At 39.7% G+C, this 23852-nt stretch overlaps 1 protein-coding gene and 2 pseudogenes across 1 annotated transcript; 2 read left to right on the top strand and 1 right to left on the bottom strand.

Annotated features, from left to right (window-relative positions):
- Positions 1 to 5079: 5079 nt before the first annotated feature.
- LOC148720537 (uncharacterized) lies at positions 5080 to 9409 on the top strand (annotated as a pseudogene).
- Positions 9117 to 10894, top strand: LOC148720536 (uncharacterized; annotated as a pseudogene).
- A 9767-nt stretch (positions 10895 to 20661) lies between these two features.
- Positions 20662 to 23443, bottom strand: LOC148720535 (uncharacterized). Its single transcript, XM_088739803.1, has 2 exons — positions 23057 to 23443; positions 20662 to 22698 (listed from the first exon to the last, which is right to left on the bottom strand). Exons 1-2 carry the CDS (start codon positions 23176 to 23178, stop codon positions 21414 to 21416), a joined length of 1407 nt encoding a protein of 468 aa, XP_088595929.1. The 5' UTR covers positions 23179 to 23443; the 3' UTR covers positions 20662 to 21413.
- Between the last annotated feature and the right edge of the window lie 409 nt (positions 23444 to 23852).

Here is a 23852-nt window from a genome sequence, read left to right as displayed (position 1 = left end):
ACTGTTTTCCTTTACTTTGTGATTGGACCCCTCTCAACCAATCAGAAATGAAACTAAGTTTAATTGGCACCTGGTCACCTACATTTTCCCCGCGCTTCAAGTCAAACGGTTCTCTCCGGCTACACAATCAATCCCTAAACCATGTTCAGGCGCTGAGTTGCTTCGCTGAGACTTAACTTCAATTAATTTATGACGAGAGATCTTTGTTTTAAGAGACGCATTTTCATGCTAGGACTTTGATCTTTTGCAAAGTGACTTCTGAACATTTTTACAACCACACGATGACTTTGTCTTCCTATATATTTGCTTGTTTGTTTTTGGGTGAAAGTTCAATCTGCACCTTGACGGTTCAGATGAAAGGTTGGATAACTTCAGATTGGTTTTGATGCCTTACCAAGGGTGGACATGACATTCTTCTGTCCTTTATCGCGACCGCTGGTTCTTCAGACTCAGTCACTGTTCCGGCGACGATGCACGTGTCCGCTGACCAGGACTGTGACCGTGTGAGGTGTTGAGGTCTTTCTGTAGAGACAAGCTCTTTAACATTTACAGACGGAGAGGAATATTGATGCTGTATTTCAAGGTGACCCATGTGAGCTGTAGGCCGAATTTCCCTTTGTGTACCAAACCTCAACAGTTTAAGTGCAGCCTTCCTGTATCTTTTGTTTCTATAAAAATACAGCGCAGGATTTACAAGGGAGTTTAGCCGGAGGAAAATTTCCGCCGGTCGCAAAACTGAAATTTTACGGAAAAAAGGCGAACGTAGTGCTAAGACGTATACAATCCCAATAGGAACAATAGCAATAAAAGTGGCAACTGTCAGCAGAAACGCCGTGAAGGCAATTCTTCTTTCGATCTTTGCTTTAATCAGAGCATTGACTTGGCTGATTTGGCTTCGGTTCCGTTTTCGTATTTTAATATAAACCATGCAATAAAAATATACCAGCAGGGTAAAAGCGATTAATTGAACAATGGCATATATAATACGTAGAATCCAACCGACAACACCAGGGGCTTCTACTACGAAAAATAAGACCGGTGATATGAGGGCTGTTATCCAAGCGATTAGCGCAAATCTCGTTAAGCGTTTCTTTGTAACTATTACCTTGTACTTGATAGGTTTTACAATCGCAACATACCTCTCCCAACTGAGCAGAATTAGATGATAATATGAGGCACGATAGAAAGTGCTCAACATGAATCTATTGATGTCATTTATATTGCACACAATCTCCTTCGATACAGTTCCTCGAAGAATTATCGCATCCAAACTGATGATCAACGGGGCAGAAACTGCACTCACTAAGATATCAGAGGCGGTCAAACTGGTGATCAAAATGGAAGAGTTCGTCTGCAACTCTCTATTCTTATTGATTGCCAAGATCACTAGGATGTTTATCAATATTGTCACTGGACTCACGACGGCTGTAATGGCGATTCCAAGCTGGTGATAAACTTTTTCTTGCGAGTCCGAGATGAACAGTAGATTACTTGGACAAAAGAAGACTGACCTGGTGGAATTAGCAAGCAAATCGTTAGAGATGCTCTCATTCATGGTCATTTAGTGCAGCGAGTATTTAAAAGACTCTTGACTTGTAACGAGTGGTATGTTTCGAGGATTGAGGGAGTGTTCGTCGTGTTAAAAGACTTTCGTCAAATGACCGATTTGCATTGGCGACAAAACCTTACCTGGACAATAATGTTGTCTTAAGTTATCAGTTGTGGAAAATCTTTTGTTTAGTAAAATCAAACATTTGCATATTAAGCGGTCAAGTAAAAATATAGTTACCAGTAATGTTTGCTTTTTCGCGAATTCTATTCTTTTTTCGTTGTTTTTCTTTTCCAGATAATTTAGGGAAAATTATGTAGTAATGATAACAGTAAAAAACATGACTGTTATCAGAGAGATCTGCAAATCGACGACTGCTGGGCGGAAATTTTCGATGAATACTTTAAAGATTTCAAGCATGGATCTGAAACTTGGGAAAATATCACGTTTTTTGATCGCCTTCGACACTCAAATTTACCGACTAGATCGCAAACAAAGCGATAAATAATTTTCTTCTAATCTCTTAATTTCCCCTCTTGTTTATGAAAGAGAATTCTTGGGGGTTATTTTCCTTCAAAATATTCATGAAAAAGCTGTAAATCCTTAAGTCCTCTTAAATGAAGACGTTCGTTGAAGAAATGGTCCGGAAATTGAGTGCAATTTTGAAGCAAAATCCTATCAATTCCCTTCATCTTAATAACAAAAGGGATTTATCGATGTTGAGCAGTGAATCCCGGGAGGCACGGAATTCTAAAAATGTTTAGCGAAAACTGTCGACGAATACTTTGGAAAATAGATACACCTGAAACTTGGTAAAGTGTCGTGTTTATTTATGTCCTACAGCATCGAAATCCCTAATTTTTTTGCAACAACGTTTCAACTTTCGCTCCATGAAATCACTTATGCTTTCAAAATGAACAAGGGAATTTTGCACTTGTTTTAAACTTTTATTAAATAAAAACGGCCAAGCGATGAAGTCTAACAAATAATGTTAGGGAAGCGGCAGTTTCAAACATTAGCGCTAGATGACTAAGTCATAGGGCAACAAGGGATGCTTAGACGTATAGAGGTTGCCCTTGTCAAAAGCTGTTTTTGATTTTTCACGTTTGTCACGCCGGCAGAATGTAATAATCGCCGCAAAGTGTAATACTGACGAAAAATGTTATAACAATTACCGCAAAATGTAATAACATCAACGCAAAATGTAATAAATCACTTAACGTAATATGTAATAACTTTTCAACGCGAAATGTAATAACTTTCCTAACGCATTATGTAATAACGCAAAATTTAATAGCTCTTGAATGATTTTCAGGCGTTCTGGTTAACTCTGACATGGCCTGCTTATCTGTCTACAATGTCCCAAAATGGTACTTTCTTTGACCATATCACCTCTCAGGCTGCACCCAATCTACACAATGCCGAATTCAAAGTTCTTTCTTCCAATGGACCTGGGGTATAGACCACTTTCATAAATAGACCCAACTCATAACTAAACAAGAATTTCCGGCCACAGCAAAAAATCTCATCATAACCCCTCCTAGAACTTCTCGTATTTACTTTTTACCTAAAATTCACAAACCTAACAACCCGGGTCGGCCCATTGTCTCGGCTTGCAGTTGCCCTACCGAACTTAGCTCCAGTTATCTAGACAAAATTATGGCTCCCATCGTCAAAACTTGACAATCATATATTAAAGACAGCCAACACGCTCTTCAAATTTTTAGAGACTTTAATTTCCTTGGCCAAAACAAACTTATTTTCACCATGGATATTACGTTTCTTTACACTGTCATTCCTCATGGCGAAGGCCTTCTGGCCCTTAAACATTTTTTTAATCAACGTACTGTTAAGGAACCTAAATCTGAAACACTACTACGTTTAGCCGAACTAGTGCTCACACTCAATTGTTTTTCATTCGGAAACAACTTCTTCAAACAAACCAATGGTGTAGCCATGGGCACCAAAATGGGACCTAGCTATGCCAATCTTTTTGTAGGTTTTGTCGAACATCAATTTTTCAGCCAATACAACGGCTCCAAACCTGAACTCTACGGTCGCTACATTGACGACTGTATTGGCGCTACCTCCTCTACCAGAGAGGAGCTCACTCAATTCATAACTGCAGTCAATTCTTTTCACTTGGCTCTGAAATATACCTGGGAAATTTCCGACAATTCTTTATCCTTTTTAGACATCAAACTTTCAATTGAAGGCAACGGTTTATGTACTAGTGTGTATTACAAACCTACAGACTCGCATAATTACTTGTTATATTCGTCTTCGCATCTATCTCACGTTAAGAATTCCATTTCTTTTTCTCAGTTTCTAAGATTTCGTCGTTTATGTAGTGATGACTCGGATTTCCACCACAAATCAGTGTCAATGTGCCAGTTTTTCGATAATCGTGGTTACCCTGATTCTGTCGTTCAAGCGGGTTACCACCGCGCCCAACTTATTGATCGACATTCAGCACTACAAACGTCGCATAAGGAAGATTCCGACCGCATTCCATTCACTCGCACGTTTCACCCTCACAACCAATCAGTTAAATCCATCATTCTTAAAAACTTTAAATTACTTCAAAACGATCCAGAGACAAGCACTATCTTTTGCCTCCGCTCATTTCATTCAAACGTGACACAAACATAGGCAATTTTTTGGTCAGAAGTTCTTTTCAGACTAATTACCAACCAGGCACTTTTAAATGCGCTCTTGCACGATGCAAAGCGTGTCCTTTCATTCACAACACTGATAAAATATCGGGACCTAAACGATCCGCTAATATCACCGATCACTTCACGTGCACCTCCGCCAATGTAATCTATTGCATAACTTGCACTTATTGCAAAAAGATATACATCGGCGAAACAGGCAGAAGACTAGGTGACCGATTCCGAGAACACCTTCGCGACGTGGAAAGGAATGACAAGGACACATCGAAACCAGTCGCTAGACATTTTAATTTACCTAATCATTCTAAGCAACATATGGCAATCTGGGGTCTTTCCTTACACTTAGGTAGCACGGAAAGCCGTAAAACTCTTGAACAAAAGCTCATCTTTCAAACCGGCAGTCTAAATCCCACAGGGATCAACGAACGCTTTTCAATCCGCTAATTTATTCGTGTTTTTCTCGTTGCCATGTTCTCACCAATAACGTAGCTCCATTTTCAGCCTTTAAAAGCACGCACAACCCACAATTCCTCTATTCGCTCCGACGAAGGGCTAACGCTCGAAACGTCAGCTTTTGTGATCGTTACGGTGGCCAATTTATCATTTCAACTTTGTTGATATATCCAAATTATTTCGTTACCCCCACCGACGCAGCCCCAAACAGTTTCTTTAGAAACTATCAGCCTTTATTCACTTTCATAAATGGCTGCCGGATTAATATTCTTTTGTTTAAATTTAAATTAGCCCCTCTGGACTCGTTCTCCAGTACAGAATTCAAAAGAAAACATTATCTCAAGCGAGGCCAGTAGGGCTAATTTATATTTAAACAAAAGAATATTAATCCAGCAGCCATTTATGAAAGTGGTCAATACAACAACCGTTTCGCCGATATTTGCAAACCCACTGTGTACTTTTATACTTGGACATTTTGCAGAAAATGACAGAGAATACTACGTTTGCTTAGCAGATGGATTAGCTCAGTTCAATGAAGAAATTAATACAGCTGACTGTTGGGCAGATTGTGGGTCAGATAATCCACGCATTGCTCCGCAGGACGGTAAAAATGATGGTCAAGTAGTTGGGGGGGGGGGGGGAGGTGCAGTTTCTGCCCCGTCTGTGAATTTTTTAGAAAACTCATGTTACCTGTCTTTTTCGGCTTTTAGCCTGCGCCGGATGAAACGAAAGTTTCCGTTTAAAATCACTTTTGGTGCAAGCAGATCTAATGCTTACAGGAACACTGCTCTAAAGCCGCAGTGCTGCCGCCATGAAGAATCCCCCCCCCCTATGGTAACTTTAGTGAAACGCCTTGGGGTGCTCTGAAGAATTCCGTTGTTAGCATGCTTTCCACTGAGAAACAAAGGGAGAAGTAGCAGTTGCTAAAGTCACTAAAAAGTCACTAAAAAGCTTTAGTCAATGCATTCCCTTTCAGTTTTGTGAGCAAAGGGTAAGACTTGCAGTGATGCAAATCTCAGATAAACTTCAAGATTTATATGGGTGCACTGCATCGGCCAGTTAAATCTCAATGCAATATTTTTATAGTGTTTCAGGTGAAAAGGACTGAAGAGGAACAGAGTGGAAGAACAGCCTGGATCCGCTCGAGAAAACCAAAGGAAAGTGAGACTCCGGTATGCTGCAGAAGGAGAGGATAAACAGCAATCATATCAAAGGAAAATAGCACCCGCCTGCCTCTACTGCAAACAAAGCCACCGGGGAGAACGTTGCGAAACGTACGAGACATTAGAGAGCAGAAGGAAGTTTTTAAGGGATAACCGATTGTGTTACAATTGTGGAAGAACGGGACACATTAGCCAACAATGTCGAAGCCGTGGCTGTTTCAAGTGCAAAGGGAAACACCACACAAGTATTTGTGACAAAAACGAGAATCCTCTACTCACTGTGTACACGCCGTCGACCGAGGATACACTCCCAGCTATCATCCCTGTTAAGATCGACGGAAAAACACTATGGGCGTATTTAGATACGGGATCTGGAAGAAATTTCATCTCGGCGGAAGCAATCAAGAGGCTTAAGTTGAGCCCGGTACGTCACGAAACCCGGAAAATCGTCACGTTGAGCGGAACGCAGAGACAATCCACGGCTACTTTCGACCTAACCATAGATGCAATGGATGGGAAGGCGAGAGAGAGAATCGAAGTCAAGGGAGCAAAAATGGCAGATTTCACGACCATTCGAAGACCAGACTTATGCACCTTGAAATGGAAATATGACCACACAAAAGACAAAAGATTCTATAAGAACACGGGAGATACAAGAACACAATCAATGTGATCCTGGGAGACAGTACCTATTGCCGAATTAAAACGAAAGATGTTTTTAAAGGGAAACCTGGACAGCCGATAGTCGAGGGGACGACCTTAGGGTGGGTCACTCATGGCGGTGATTGTGCACAGGTGACTGCTTATTCACCAGAGAGTCAAGCGATTACGAGCAGCTGTACAGTCTGGAAGTGTTAGGAGTAGAAGATCGGGGATAAAACTCCCAGCTGGACGTACACACGGAGTTCGTTGAGAAAATTTCAAGAAAGACAGATGGGAGATACGAAGTCAACGTTCCCTGGATCCCAGGACGGAAATTAGCGGAGAAAAACGAGACACAAAGCAGACAAAGCCTACAAAGAGCATACAAGAAGTTAGAGCAGAACATAAGGCTAAAGAAAGAGTATGAGAAGATTATAGTGATCCAGGAAGAAAGCGGAGTCATTGAAAAGGTTTCCTATCGTCCAACAGGGGACCGTGTGTTCTACATGCCACACAAGCCAGTGATTCGAGAAGATGCAACTACTACAAAGGTCAGGATGGTGTTCTGTGCAAGTGAAAAACCTCACTACCTCGAGAACAGTATCAATGACTGCATGTATAGAGGACCACCCTTACAGCCTCTCATGTGGGACATACTGATCAGGGCGAGAATGTCGACCGATGTCTTACGTGGTGACATAGAAAAAGCGTTCTTACAAATTGGAATAAAGGAAGAGGACCGAGATACCGATTCCGCCTCCTATTCAAGAAAGATGGACTAGAAGAACACTTCCGACTCACGCGAGCACCTTTCGGAGCAGAGGCAAGCCCATTCATACTAGGAGCCACTTTACAGCATCACTACAACCAACAACCAGAAGAGGTCTGGGAAACTGTTCAAATGCTGCGGGAGAACACCTATGTGGATAACCTAATGAAAACTGGTTAAGGTTTAGAAGAAATGGAAAGATTCAAATCAGAAGCCACCCAGATATTGGAGGAGGCAAGCTCACGGCTTGAAAATGCAGCTTTACGAAAACGTAAATATGGCGTAAATTTGCTTAAAGTTGAATGACCAACTTTACGCTAGCATTTAAAGTTGTTTAAAGGTGATTAAAGATCAATTTACACGGTCGGTACGTAAAGTTGACTTAAAGCTAGCATAAGGGTGTCGAATCAGCCTTACGTTTGTTTACATCGTCGCTTAAAGTGCTCTTAAAGATCAAATTTATACTACTCACGTAAAGGCATACTAAAGGTCGGTATGTAAATATATTCTTATTGTATGTCAATAACTTTCAATTCCATCACTAAAACTTGATGAAGACTCTGCAATTGATTCGTTCAAAAGCATGCGTATGCAAATATAGACCCTGCTGGCTATGCCATGCTAATAAGCCACAACAAGGGCGAAACAGCTGTCCATGGCTGCCACTTTACGGGTGATATGGTTGTGCGCATACGTACGATATGAGCCGTACCTGGGGATTGTGCGTGTGCTTTAGTACTGTCATTAGTGTTTTTTACAATTTTTTGCATGCCATACGCATGCCATGAGAGAACTGTTTTACAGTTCTCAACAGCTACCACATCTTTAACGTGGAGCTGGCGATTAGAGAGGGTGCTTACATCAACCTCGTTATATTTTAAAGTTGAACTCAAACTGAGAGCGGAAACGAGACCTTGCTGGCTACGCCGTGCTGATGTGCCCCACCAAGGCCGAAATAATCGTTCACGACTAGTACAACACGAGTAACTTGGCCGTGCATCTGGTAAGAGCCATATAAAGCGGATGGTTCGTATTCATCAGTGATGATGCCGGTGCGGCTGAAAAATTCACATCCTAAGTGCAAAAAATTGGGAAGAAAAATTTCCCGATTACCGTTGTATTTACCGGCATTTTTAACGTTTCCAGAGCGTTTATGTACATATATATTTGGCGTAAAGGAGCTTGTATTTTAGCTTTACACAAGCTTAAAGTAGGGTTTACACAAGCTTTACGCAAAACAAAAAGGTGTTAGGTAAAGTTGGTGTTTCATTACGCCAACTTTATATGTACGCGTAAAGGTGTAAAATTAAACTATACGCTGACTTTACGCTGTCATTACGCTCACGTAGATTTGATTTTTCATGCTGTGAAGCTTCCCAGTACACAAATGGGAGTCCAATCCTCTAGAAATAGAGAGTGACGGGATGACTAATCCAAGCAAGATACTTGGACTCGGTTGGGACAAAGAAAACGACACGCTCGAATTAACTATTCGACGACACGCTGAAGAAGAGCAGGTCACCAACAAAACTATTCTCAGCCACCTAGGCAGCATTTACGACCCCCTTGGCATATTGTCACCGACTACTGTGGAGGAAAAACGGATCTATAGAGAGGCGTGTGATGAAAAGAACGGATGAAATACAAAAACTTCAGATCCCTTATGGAAACAGTGGACCAAGTGGAGGAAGCAGTTGAAAAGTGTGACTGTGCCTAGGAGCATCGTGAGGCGCGTGACGAAGACCGAAACAGCACACCTCCATATATTGTCCTAGATACCCCCTTTTCCATACTACTAACCTTGAGAGAAGAATAGTGGATACCTCGACTCTGCACTCTGGTGAAGAAAGAGATATGTAACTGCAATGTATGGAAGGTGTTCTCTACCAATTGCAAGCCATATGGAGCGCCAATCACTTCCACCCTTCCGGAGTCTCGCACTAAGGTCAGTCGGCCTGTCCAGTAGGTAGGTGTGGATTTAGCAGGACCGCTGAAGTACCAAGGAAATAAGACAAGGGAGGAAAAAACATAGATACTAATTTTCACTTGTGCTACACCAAGAGCGGTACACCTGGAATTGACCAGAACCTAAACTGCCGAGGAATTCCAAAGGAAGCTAAATGCCTTTATAACAAGACGAACGAGACCTGAGCGATTTGTTTCAGACAACACTGCAACATTTAAGGCAACGGCAACATGGCTCAAGAGGATTCGCAACAGTGAGAGGTTGCAAGATTTCCTCGCGCAGCAAGAGATTACATGGCAGTTTAACCTCTCCATTAAATCTCCCTGGTGGGGAGGCATGTATGAAAGGCTTATTAAGGAAGTCAAGAAAACAGCATACAAAACTTTAGGAAACACACATCTCACCTTTGAACAACTTGAAGCGGTGGTCATGAACATCGAGAAGCACCTCAACAACCGATCCCTAACATAGGTTGAGAGTGACGAGGGCGAACGACAAACCTTGACGCCAAACGTACTCATGTGGGGCCAAGACGCTCCTGGCTTAGCGGATATTGAAATTAACGAGGAGGAAGTTACCAAGCTGCACAGACGTCTAAAGGAACGCCAGAGAACACGTATGGCATCGTTGGCAGAAAGAGTATGTCTACAGCTTCATGGGGGCACACAGAGTTAACAGGAAGGACAAGCAACAAGTGCCCGAGATAGGAGAGATAGTCTTAGTGGTAGTTGAGAACAGGAACCGAGGGGAATGGAAGAAAGGAAAGGTGGTTCAACAAGTCAAAGGAAGAGATGGAGTTGTGAGGGGAGTTGTCCTACTGCTCAACGGAAACAAGATCCGACGCCCACTTCAGCTGGTATGCCCCCTCGATTTAAGAAGTTGTTGCAAGGAACCAGCAGAGGGGAACGAGGTTGAAGCGCAAGAACCCATCAGAAGGGTACTGAATAGAAGGGCAGCAAATGATGTGAGAGCGAAAATCAAGCTCATTGCTAACCGTGAATCTAACACTTGATTGAACTTAGAGTTCTGAGAACTGGACCCATATCTGAGAGAAAAAATTTACAGAGTTTAAATTTACAGAGTTGATTTTTAGGGGAGCGTGACAGGAAATGGTGTGACTCTTAACTTTCGGTATGATTGACAGCTGTAATTGGAGAAGGGCGTAGTTTTTACTGAGGGTTAAGTGTAAGAACGTCGAGGACATTAAAAGAGAAAAGATAAAACTAATTTACGGTGTATTTCTCGAGTGGAAGCGAAAGTGAGCGACGAGTGTACCGCACTGTTTCGGTAAATATTAAATAAAGAGAGTCACAAGTATAGAAACTTACCAAGACCTATAAGTACTTCATTTGAAGGTGGCCCTAGACCTGCTTTGTTCTGTGCCCTCACTCTTGCATTGTATTTTCCCTTTGGAAGCCTCAGGCCACTATACTCTGTGCTTGTGGTTTTGGCTGTGTTTGGTGACTTCCATGGGAGACCGTCAGCCACGTATTGGACTATGTATTGTTTGATTTCTGTGCCACCATCTGTCGAAGGGCGATCCCATTCAAGTTGCATATAGATTTCTGCACTTTTCTGGTCAAATCGTCTTTGTGTTTTAAGGTTTCTTGTTGATGAAGGTGGACCTACAATAACAACAAAAAAGCATGGGTACACTTGGGTTGATAGTTGGAGAGATTTCCTCCCTGATATCATTTATAGCTTACAACCTGCATGTAAGACTCTCAGTTAACCTGTGATTAGAAACCTACAAGTAACCCAAAAGCTTGAAATTCCGCAAAATGGAATCTATTTGTTTTTACATGATACAAAAACAAAATGATGTTAATGGTGACATCAAGTACCAGAGTCCAAATTAATATATTATTATAATTTAACTTATCGTATGAAAGGAATTTCTCCTTCTCATATACCGTTTCAAGCTGAAATATCATGTTTAACCTTCCTTACTGGTACTTAATTTCGTGATTTTATGTGATTGTAAAGAATTGCAAATTAAGTGAAGACCAACAAATAAAAATGCTCACATGTGGAATTGTAAGAACATTCAAATCACAGAAAAAAATTATTAACATGTAATAAAAAACCACAACAGGCTATGCATCAAAATTATTAACCAGTTTTACAGGTAAGTTCTACATGTATCCTGTGTAATGTGATACCGTATTTACCCGTGTAGAATGCGCACTTTTTCTCACGCACGTCCTAACTTGCATACGTTAAAAACACAACCGAAAAGTAACACATTTAAAGCTTTGATTAAATAACCTATTTTCAACGAAAAATTATAGGTGGACATTAAGTTTTTACTCTAAAATCAAAAGGAAAGATAAAATTCGCTTAACATTTTCGCAAGTGTGCAAACAGGCACGTGGATCAGATTTCAGAGGGAATGTGCAAATTTGGCCGCGTGTGAAGAGATCTTATGTTACATGGAATTTTTCAATGGGAAGCACGAAAGCGAGCAAGAAATATATTTAAACGCAGTACTTGATTTGCTGTTATAAGCGAAAACGCGCCAATTTCTTACGTGAAGCAAGCACACGCAGTGGAATTCATCGTGGATATATTGTTGTTTGTCTATACGGCCTTAAAATTGGATAGCGTTAATTTGAAAATTCTAAAAATATGACGATATGACACTCGTAGACCAGGCTCTTTCACAGTGGATATATGGCGATTATTATAACAGTTTGTATAGTGGTTAGTTGGACTTGTTTTTGAGCTCCGTAAATATAAAGTTGTGTGAAATAATAAAAGAAATAAAATCTTACCTTCATACAGAGTAGTCTATGCTGTTCTTGTCGCGATTTGAGGCCATTTTGCTGTGTTTCAGCTCAATGTCCTAGCACTAACACAGCAAAACGGCCTCAAATCGCGACAAGAACAGCACAGACTACTCTGTATGAAGGTAAGACTTTATTTTTTTTATTATTTCACACAACTTTATATTTACGGAGCTCGAAAGCAAATCCAACTAAACCACTATACAAACTCTATAATAATTTACTGTGAAAGAACTTGTGACAGAGGCGCCTGTGACAGAGCCTGGTCCGCCTGCCGTGGACATGACACAAAATCTTCGATACTTTTCGGTCATATTGTTGCTCACTCATAATATATACCGGGCCATGGAATCGTAAAATTAGCTAGGCCTTGCTTGAAGTCCTAAAGTTTGATATCAATAATGTCATAAACAACTAGGTGGCAAAAGATATTGATGTTAACGATATAGTAAATTTCTTATTCTTGTTGTCTTAATAAATAATTGTACGAATATATTAACTTGTCTTTTCTGCTGTGAAAAACATTTTTTTCTGATAAATTAGGTTAAAAACAAGGGTGCGCATTATACATGGGCGCGCGTTATACACGTGTAAATACGGTAATCATCTTCATCTAAATCACAAGACTCATGTGCACATTCCAGAGAATATCTTTTGTGCAGTCCTCAAAATTGCCATTCACTGGTTTCTTGTAGTTCTCATTCACAAGTTTCTTGTAACATTTCAACAACTGGAGGTTATGAAAAACAAAATGAAGTTAAGAATCCTTGAACCATGAATTTAATAACCTATCCTCAAATTGGCCTTTTGAAATCCCAAAAATTAAACTGAATCCCATGAAACTGTCATGCCAAAATTGCAAAATTAAGTACAAATAAGGGTAATACCAGATTCTCAGAGCTAAATTTCTAGAAATTGAAAGACAGACAGATGGGAGAATTAATCCCATGATGTTGGGGATTACAAAGTTCATAATACATACTCAGCTTTTTTATATCGATTTTATGGTACTTCACAGTGGCACGGTTTTCAGCTCGGCACTGCAGCGTCTCAAACTCGACATCTTGTTTGGTGATCATTGTAAGGTAGCTTTTGCTACCTGTGTCATCATGCAATCTCTTGGGTACTGTCCTGTAAGATGGAATGTGCATCCATGAGAACGTTGCTTTGTGGCCCTCTGGAATCTTTACTGCACAAACTACTGTTATCTTGTGGTTTAGCCAAGACTCTTCACTGGTGTCAGAGGCAGCCTCATCTATCAAGAGATCTAGAATATGACAAAAATAAAGCATGAATTATTGTAACAATCAGGAGCTAAAAGGAGATGATTTCCAAGTACACAATTATAGCTTTGCTATTTCAATTTGCAGGTAGAAATTTTTACATTATTATTATGTATTTTAATTGTTAAGTAAATAAAAAATGAATTTCTTGTTGTTGCTGTTGTTGATTGTACACTACGTCATTATTCTCCCTTATTCTAAACATGACAGGAAAAAAAATTTTAAACTGGTGGTCAGCAATCCTTCAGTTTTCCTGTCAAATTTTCAAGAATTACAAGCAATTTTAGGCTGTAAAAAGATGTACCACAGGGGGTAAATTTTACCAATTACTGTTTGTAAAGGAGAACACGGTTATGTTCCAAAAACTGTTCACTTTTTACCCCCACTATTGAGAAAGAGTTTTGAAGTTACGACAGAGAGTTTGTTTTGAGATTCCAAAGAGAAATAATCTTTCAAAGATAAGTGTCATTTCATCAACTGAGTTGATGTAAAATGGCCATCTCAAATAGCTTCTCAAGAAGCCCTAGTGCACCTTTGCTTCCCATTAGTGACCATTGTGGTAAAGAGCTTATTAAAAAAGTGAAAAAAGAAAGTGTTTAATTTCAGACACGATGAGAGTCTGTATGAATCAATGTCTTTTATCTGTAGTCATATTCACCAACCACAAAATGCAAGCTAATGGTTTTTAATCATTAATGAAGACATTAACATTAGAAAGCTGACTAAAAGCAACATTTCACAATTTACACACCAAACGCAATTTCTACAGGGTAAAAATTCTTTCACTTCGCTCATTCTACCAGTTGCATACCATAAAGAAATCTATCTTCTTTAACCTATGATCATATTAATAGTTAAATTCACTATTAAATGTTTTTCAGTTAGTGTCTTCATGTATTCTCAAGTAACCACTTCCTTTATACACTAAATAATTATTACTACTGGTATAAAATATATTTCTTTCCAGCTGTGTAGTCTCAATAAAATTTTTCTATGAGGATGGTTTTAAGGTTTTCAATGAAGATAATCAAAATTTCATGATACCTCATCTTGGTGAAGAGATTGAGGTTTTTGTAGTTAAAAGCAAGAAAATATTCTATCTGATACATATAGACAATCATGTAACATTTTACTCCATAGAAAGTCCCAATTCTCTTCCACACAATTTTATTGCGCAAGTTGCCAAAAAGAAAAACAAAACCTACATTTATTAAAATTTCCCATAAATGCTATAATTTTCATAATAGATTATATAGTATTTTAATTGGTTTTGACCATGATTGCGAAAGCAGTCTCACTCAACTTCCTTTCTGCCTCAAACAAACATCATTATTCACCACTTTTTTTTTTACAATGATCCTTAGCTTCACTAAATATTTTCCCCTAAGATGGCTTTAGAAAGACAGGCAAGAGAACAGCACTTTGACCAAAATTGAGAACAAAATTACACAAGACTTGTATAAATATTCATCAGAACAAAAAAGTTATGATTATACTGACAAACTTTCATATCGAACTTAAATATTCAATTTTGGGTTTTTGGTGAACCCAATGGTCGTAATTTTCTCCTTTCTTCGACAGAAGTCATAGATAAGCTTCAAGGGATGTTTATAAGAACAGATTTTACAAAAAAAAAATGTGTATTGAAGTTACAAAATTATAATTTCATGACTGAGTCAAATTTGTGGATTTTGAGCCCCTGTCTTCAGAAAATGGAAGAAACAAATTACATATACGAAGAATTATAATGTAGATAAAATGAGATAGCCAAATGCCATGATAAACAGAACCCATATCGTCAAGAAAAGTTGGCCAGAGGGCAATTTTCTTTTAATTGTCAAATCGGAGGAAAACATCTATTTCAGTTCTTTTCATGGAACGATTTACCAAAAAAAAAAATTAAAAGCAAAGAAAACAACATTTCAGGAAAAACGTTTTCACGGTTGGGTCTCAAAACGGAAGACACCGCAAACTACAGCAAATTGATCCTTATCTGAATGTATCACAAATAAAACACGATGCTGACAGTTCGTGGTCTAAAATTGTTCGAAGAAAAACTTTGACGCATGTGGAAATGCTAATCCAGAACTAGAATCGCTTCGCGAAGGTTAGAAATCGGCGAACAGCTGCTGCCATTCTCATGTTGATTTTATATTAGAACGCACTAGAATGGTAGAACAAACTGAAAGTCACGCGAACATAAAAACGTTTCCTAAATAAAATTCCTTGACGAACAAACGTCCAATATAGCCTGTCCAAACAGGTGCATTTACAATAGATTTGTCCACATATCAACAGAATAGTCGCTTACGTGCTATAATCCAAACAAATAAAAATTTTTCTTCTTCCGGCATGCAATTAACAACTTGCTAATTCGAACGCGATATCCATGAAATGTTCTACTACCAATATAGCCTGTCCAAATAGGTGCATTTAGAATAGATTTGTCCACATATCAACAGAATAGTCAGTTACGTGCTAGAATCCAAACAAATAAAATTTTTTCTTGTTCGATGCAATTAAAAACTTGCTAATTCCGCTTCCCAGTTCCCTAACCGCCTCCCGGTTAGCTCAATTGGTTAAAGCGCTGGACTGTTGTGCGGGAGGTCGAGGTCGATGGCTCGAGCCCCGGCCGGACCAACACTCAAGGTCTTAAAATAACTGAGGAGAATGCGCTACCTTTCTATAATGTCAAGAAACGGATAGACATTCTAGTCTTCTCGGATAAGGACGAATAAACCGTAGGTCCCGTCTTCTGCATCTATTAATTAGTTAATTTGGTTAGGCAGGGAACGTTAAAGAACCCACTCACGAGATTACGGTGATGTGGTCTGGCCTGTTTACCGGAATTGGGACTTCTCCAGAAGTCACTAATAAAACGATTATGATGCAAACTTGATCCATTTGAATAATAAGTTATATCTGTTCATTTATATCTCTAGGGACTCGCCGCTACATTACAGCCATTTATCACCCTGTATAATATTCGGTTTCTTCGAAAAAGGAAACTAGGAAAATCAACGGCCGTTTACTATGTTCAAAAAGAAATTCACTCTGTCATTAAGGCAATATTAATTTACACATTTTTAAGACTGTTTTGAATATCCTCCGCGACTACTTCTGATCTGAAACGCTGACCACAGGCTTACCATTTTAAATATCTGTGGTTTCGGGTTTCTATGGTAATGGATTCCTGTGCCCTTATCAATGTAGTTCAAATATATTGCCTCCAGAATCTGTCCCTAGTAATCAGTCTTCAAAATTTCGGACCCAGCCACCTTACCCGAGGTATAAAAATCTGAAAAATCTGAAAAATTGTATCCTCTGTCGGAACTCCAAAGGCGCTACTTTGTATTTCTGGCGGATGTCGTAAGCCAAGATCGACCAATAAGAATCGAGAAAGTTTTTGTCCACATTCCCAGGAAAACCCTTTGAGTGTTAGATACGATAACCGAAGCTCATGTTTGGAATTCCTTTGATGACCCCTCATGTCCGGATCCTAGAAGAGCTCCAGCTCCAAATCTACGACTTTGCGTTTCATTTTCTCGTAAACCGTTGAATGGAATGATTCAAAACCGAGTCACCGTAACAGCTGGATAATCCTTCTGTGGCCTGTTGAATTTCGGTGAGAAAAAAAGACCTACAAGGTAAAACACTTTTGTCTCGAATACGAGGGTGGTGTGGGATCTGGAGGCCTAAGCTGCCTCCCTAATGTCGCATTTCTTCGCTGGGAAGAGCGAGCCGAATTAACCGCCGAACTCAGTTTGAAAGCCCCAAACGAGCGATTTTGAGACTTTCTGGCAGAAAAAAAACACTTCCAAACAGGTAATAAACTATTAATCTTTATTCGGAGTTGATTGTTTTTGAAGACTAATTACTAGGGACAGACTCTAGAGGCAATACATTTGAACTTCATTGATAACGGCTATGTAAATGCCACAGGAACCCATTACCATAGAAACCCGAAACCACAGATATTTAAGATGGTAAGCCTGTGCCCTGACCAAAAAAAAATTCAAATTACGCGAGCGTAAGTCTAAATAACCGGAGAATAAGGAAAATTCCTTGCATTGTACTCACCAACAACGGACAGCTTCACTGCATCGGTTTCGGTCTTTCCAATTCCATATTTAATTTGACAAAAGAAAGTCGTGGAGTCTTCCAATTCAACATTCCTAATCTTAAAACTCGCTTTCTTGTCAGGGACGATCTCGACTCTGTTCCGAACCCATCCAACGTCTTCCAAGAGGTTGTTCTGTATAGTTCCGTTCTTAGTCTTAACTAGAAAGGCCACATATCTTTTTCCGACAACAACCCCGAATCGAACATCTTGCACGTCTTTCACAACATATTCCCAATCAAACTGCACATCCTTACCAACAAATATCTCCTTATCTTTGGGTTTAGTAGAAAAGTAAACTGTGTCTTCACTCGCAGCATACGCTAGTTGATGATCAGAAAAAATAAAACAAAATAAATTCAGTCACAATCCCTTCGAAGTTCTTACTGATAATTTACCGTTTGACTTACCAAATAACGTAAAGAACAACCCAATTGTCTTTATTTGAGAACAGACAAAGGAATTCATTGTACAACTTCCCCGTGCACAGCACGCTAAGAACAACACACGGTACTGGCCAACGGTCCAGCCAATTTCGCTTTGATTATCGGCTCGCGAAGTGAACACCAAAGAGCACGCTAATCTTAAAACAGAGAGATGACCTTGTTATAGACAGATGCACCAAAAGGCCTATTCCAAAACATGGTCATCAGATAATATCGATCACACTTCCTTCGTAAGAGGTTTCATGGTTTTCTTCTTCAAACACATGACTCGTGGCACGCTCTTTATACAACGCGAGTCACGTGGTTGTCAACCGCAATCGCGACGGGGTTTTTTTTTTTTTTTTTGCGGCACGAGAAGTAAATCGAAACAACCAGAAGACTGACGTTCGATTTTCCTTTCCGAATGTACGACAGCCCTTGTGAGTTTGCCTTTTGAAAAATGCCGATTGAGGCTGCTGACAAAGAAAGAAGATTAATTTAAGAATATGATATTCTATTTCTAGAAAACGCTAGGCTTCATTTAAAAGCAATATCAACAGAGGGAACAAAATGACTACAGTTAAAAACGAAAAAGTCACATAATTAAAGAAGCTTTAAGTCTTAAACCTCAATATAAGGTGCGAAAAGGGTCTACCACATTATGAAGTGCTGAATTTTTAAGAGAGAAAATGAAGCTTTCGGATTAATTTTCAGCAAGCAACAGGATTAGTGAGTTAATATTCATATCCTTTCTTGTTTTAATAACAAAAAAAAAACGTCTATGATGTTATAGTTTGTGCATAACACAAGCAAATACCCACTTAGTGGATAGTCACTAAGTTTTATGAATATCCTAATGACAGTGTTTTTCTTCTTATGAAACCATAGAGTTTATTTTTAGAAGAAGTCTTTAGCTGACAAGAAAAAAACTGACTTTTATTCATAATAGATCATGTTTGTAAGATGGACTGCGAGGAACATGTTTGCATGCACTGCGTTTTTCACTAAAAACGTTTTACAATTATTGTAAGCTCTATAAGTGATCAGGGTCTCTATATCCATTAATTTTTACGTTCTGTTATCCGTTTTATCATATTCCACAAGTAATATATAATTCAAACAAAAGATGGGCGAAATTTGGGAAACGTGTATGCAGTCAAAAAATTCAACATCACATCGTGGGAAAAAATTAAAGGAACTCTATTCGATTGTAAGAAATTCGTGGCATTCCCCTCACAAGTAATCGGGTGTAGTGTTTATTAGCTAGGATATCTCTGATTATAAAACAAATGGTCATTATTCCGGTTTATTTAGATTAGGGACCGGTTTCTGGTCTAAACAGTTTAAACTCATACTTCAAACATGGCGTCTTTATCGATATGCTCACTCGTTTCTTTCTTTTCTGGAGAGCGGAAAGTCGCTTGATCGCGGAGAAAACCACTTCAAATCCGACCATGTCCAAAGCTTTATTTATTCCAGGGGAGTCATCAAAGGTGAAGTCCAAGCAAGCATGAAAAATAAGGACTACAAAGTCACAGTAAGTTGCCAATTTGGGATCACAACACGTATGTTCAATTCGAAGAACTCCCAACCCCGATTTCACCTCCAATTTAATGTTTATATTGCGGAATATATATTGCAACTTACGTGTCTGTTTCGAATTATCTTTTTATCAGATTTATCTCGATGAAAACCTTGAATAAAAAACACAGAATGCGAGTGTCCTTGCGGCGAGTTCAAGTGCAGTCACGCGGCAGCCATATTTATTTATGGCATCCATAACCTTAGCAGGACGGACCTGGAATGCCAATGGAAACGAAAGCGAAAGGCAGAAAGCGTACAGTCTGCAAGCCAGATGTTTCCAGCGCCACCGAAGAAGAAGGATTACAGCCCTTTGGCGCGCGATCCTAGCCGAGAAGATCGGATGTGGCTGTACAGCGAACTAAAGCGCTATGGCAAATTTACAGGGACCTGCTGGATCTTGAGTCCCGAACCACAACCTGCTACCCCTCTCCCGATCAAGACGATTGAGGATATCATTTACTCAGAAGGTTTCCTTATGGCATCTACGAAGGAAAAACAATTAGAGTACTTGATTGAGAATGCCAAAGTAGAGGAGAGAACCATAAATGTTGTGAGCACCCTCACGGCTGGCCAGCGAAACAGCCCTGCATGGCACCAAGCTCGTAGAGGCCGCCTGACTGCCAGTAATTTTGGCTCCGTCCTCCAGGCAAAAAGAGTTACACCGTCTCTTATCAAGCGACTACTTGGGGAATACAACTTGAGTGGAGTTAAAGCAATTGCATGGGGACAGGAGAATGAGACTGAGGCCCTGAAATCCTTCACCAACATCACAAACTTTACACCTGTACAGACCGGCCTTTGGCTACACGAGTCGGGAGTTCTGGGTGCTTCCCCTGATGGACTTGTGGGAGACGACTCGGTGATTGAGTGTAAGTGCCCCTACACACATCGAAATGCGACAATCAAGGAAGCTTGTGGGCACAAAGACTTTTACTTGGAGGAGAAGGAAGGGAATTATACGCTGTCTACCACACATGTTTACTGGCATCAGTGTCAAGGCCAGATGTTCCTGACAAAGAGCAAATTCTGCTACTTCGTTGTATGGACCACAAAGGATAGTGTAGTTATCAAGATTGAACGAGATGAATCTTGGGAGCACAATATTACTATCTTGAGTGATTTTTACTTTCATCAACTATTCCCAAAGATTACCGAGGGAGAACTTTGAAAAGTGGTGCACAGATGCTGGACATAATCAGAGTGGGGGGGGGGGGGGGAGTGGGAGCTAATGTAAATAGGCAGTAGCTAATGTTAAAAGGTGTTTTTTTAAATTTCATACATTAATTTCTTAATATAACATTACATATTCTACACTCAGATAGAGACACAAGATAAAGAACCCACATTTTTCCATTTAGCATAGTAACTTAATAATAAATTACATTCTTCCTGAAAGCAAGCTTAAACAATTTTTTTTTGGCAACCAATGGCTACTGGTAGCTGGTAACACTTATCCTGGTTACTCAACAGGGCCCAGGTACATAAAACTTATGCCACACTTAAGTAGGCTTGCATAGCAATGCAAAGGGAAGGGGAGAGAGCCAAAACAAAATCGATGCAGCACAGGTTATTTTTTCTGACTACCTCTCACCATCCCTTAAGCTAATTGAAGTGTGGCTTTAGTTTTATACACCTGGACTCAGGCTCCCAGCTTCACAGACACAAAAGTAAAACCTTTAAGCCAGCACGACTTTCACACTTGGAACTACTGGACGAAAGAATTCCATACTGGTCACATGCCCCTGACCTGGATTTAGTTGAAATGACAATTTAAGAATGTCACTGGTTTTCATTATAATCTATTTTCACAGAACACATAGTAGTTTGTATTAATGAACATAAAGGAGATGAATATCAGAAAAATGTAAAACTGACCACATCATATTTTTGACCAAAGCTATGTCAATACCATTTGATCTGTTACAGTAGGGCTTCTGGTAATACAAAAATAATATTAAAAACTCATTGTACTATAATTTAGTTGAAAAAAAGTTCTATTCAGTCAAATTCAAAGTCTTCGCAGCCATCCTTGATCAATGGATACTGCAAATTAACAAGAGCTGAGCACAGTCGGCATAGCTTGTCAGCATGGCACCTCAAAAATGCTGGGATGAAGCCAAGGATGCGAAAACTCTTAAGTCTTGCATTTGCACGCTCTACGTGGATGCGACATCGAGCTATTGATTTTGTCGCCCTTGCCTCACTCTCTGTAAACTTTCCATTGTTGAGAAATGGTGGTATGTTCACTGAAACACCTCTTGGAACTACATCGCTGATGAGAAAACCTTTGTCTGCCAGAACAAGATCACCAGCACTCAAATGTTTACAAAACCCAGACTCTTTAACCATGACCTTGTCACTGACTGAGCCAGGAAAAAGATCACTAACATAGGTTATAACTCCATTTGGGGCAACCCCTATAATGACTTTGAAAGAGTTCATTCCCCTGTAGCTGGAATATGTAGCATTCTGCTGGGACATGAGCTTAGGTGCAGCAATTTCAATGTCTGTACAATCAATCACAATGCGGCAACTGCTGTACTCAGTGAAAGAAGATGGCAAACACATCTTGTTCTTTTCTCTAGATGGCACAGTTGTCATGATGTCTTTGAACAGGAGAGAATGCAGAACATGGACAAAAGTTAGTACTATGTTAGCAACAGTTGCAACACTGCATGAAAACAACTGGGCTAAATGTAGATTGGTATAATTTTGTTTCAGTTTCATCAGAGTGATAAATATCTGGTCCTCAAGTGTGATCGCCTCAACCTTCCATCCAGCATAATAGTTTATTTCACCCTTGAATCTTGAAACATATCCCACAACAATATCAAAAACATCCTTAGTGGGTAGACCTGTCTCCATCCGTATCACCTCAGGGCTCAAGCTCTTAGCAGAGTAGTGTGCACTATAGTAACTTGACACTTCCTTGTGTTTAGCAAGTTCTGTTGAAGTCATATCAAGCTTTATTGACAGCAGAGCTTCTTTGGAACTTGTCTTTTCCTCTTGTGAGCATTCAGTGGAACATGGTTCAGAGTTCTCTTTAATCTCTTCAAGCACAGATGCTACAGTTGGTAATTTCGTGGGCTCGGCAGACACTTTCCGTTTTTTCTTGGGGGTAGGTGTACTGGGAGGTGTTGGTCCTGTACCTGGCAGCAAGTCCAAACTATCAAACAGCTTGTGCCTGTTTCTGTCACTGATGGTTGGCATATTTTCTTTTCGCCCATCTTTAAAGTGACAACTGCAAAGTCGCGAATGTTTGCTGGGCTTTCTATCTCCTCTCCTATAACAGAGAAAGACAGAAGCAGTTACTATACTTGCGTTTAAAAAACCCAAAGTTTAGTTGGTCACATGCTTAACCTTGTAGTCTAAGACGTGAATGCGAAGCGAGTATTTCTCTGAGCTTGTTACTTAATACTAGTTAGTGTGAAAGCTTTGATACTCACAACTATCATATAGTTTTTTAGTAACTAAATAATCTTAGATCAAGACTGAAGACAAGGAAAGGCAAAGCCGCGAGAAAACAAATAAGACAAGAAAGAGAAACAGCTAATCGTGAATCAGTTTGAGATAAAAAAAGAAACAGCTATTTCTAATCGATGGTACAGCATCGAAATATATATTTTTCGAAATATACTCACCTTACAAATGATATCCACTTATCATAGAGTGTTTTATGTTTTTTCTGGTCTGGAAACGAAAAGAATCGGCAGCAGTGGCTTTCAGATGTGTGATTGCAATCTGGATGAAAACACTGGCCCATCGCAAACTTCGTCTCCGTGGCGTTTTGACTCGAATTATTGCTCACCAGGTGCTTTTGTCCGCTTATTATACTCTTCAATAGTAAGGCCAAAGGTTATCTTGATTCTCTTTATCTTATTTCTATTATTGGAGGATAAAATGCGCTATTATAGCTCTTGAAGTGTTCGAGGTCAACGACAATGTGTCACGCTAGGGACGCCATATTGGTTTGTTTAGACCACAGAATTCCGGTGCTATGGAAACGTGACGTAAGCACTTTAGGACTCTATACATTTGAACTTCATTGATAACGGCTATGTAAATGCCACAGGAACCCATTACCATAGAAACCCGAAACCACAGATATTTAAGATGGTAAGCCTGTGCGCTGACCAAAAAAAAATTCAAATTACGCGCGCGTAAGTCTAAATAACCGGAGAATAAGGAAAATTCCTTGCATTGTACTCACCAACAACGGACAGCTTCACTGCATCGGTTTCGGTCTTTCCAATTCCATATTTAATTTGACAAAAGAAAGTCGTGGAGTCTTCCAATTCAACATTCCTAATCTTAAAACTCGCTTTCTTGTCAGGGACGATCTCGACTCTGTTCCGAACCCATCCAACGTCTTCCAAGAGGTTGTTCTGTATAGTTCCGTTCTTAGTCTTAACTAGAAAGGCCACATATCTGTTTCCG

Source organism: Stylophora pistillata, chromosome 11 (genome assembly GCF_964205215.1).
Source record: "Stylophora pistillata chromosome 11, jaStyPist1.2, whole genome shotgun sequence".
Lineage (NCBI taxonomy): Eukaryota > Metazoa > Cnidaria > Anthozoa > Scleractinia > Pocilloporidae > Stylophora > Stylophora pistillata.
Note: the sequence above shows the minus strand (reverse complement) of the source record. Positions and strands in the feature narration are given on the sequence as shown.

Bases quoted from the DNA above. Each gene is read 5' to 3' on its own strand.
- LOC148720535 (XM_088739803.1), bottom strand. From the start codon at position 23,178: ATGGGCCAGTGTTTTCATCCAGATTGCAATCACACATCTGAAAGCCAC. The intron at 22,699-23,056 runs GTGAGTATATTT...TCTCTGTTATAG, and splicing joins AAGTGGATATCATTTGTAAG to GAGAGGAGATAGAAAGCCCA.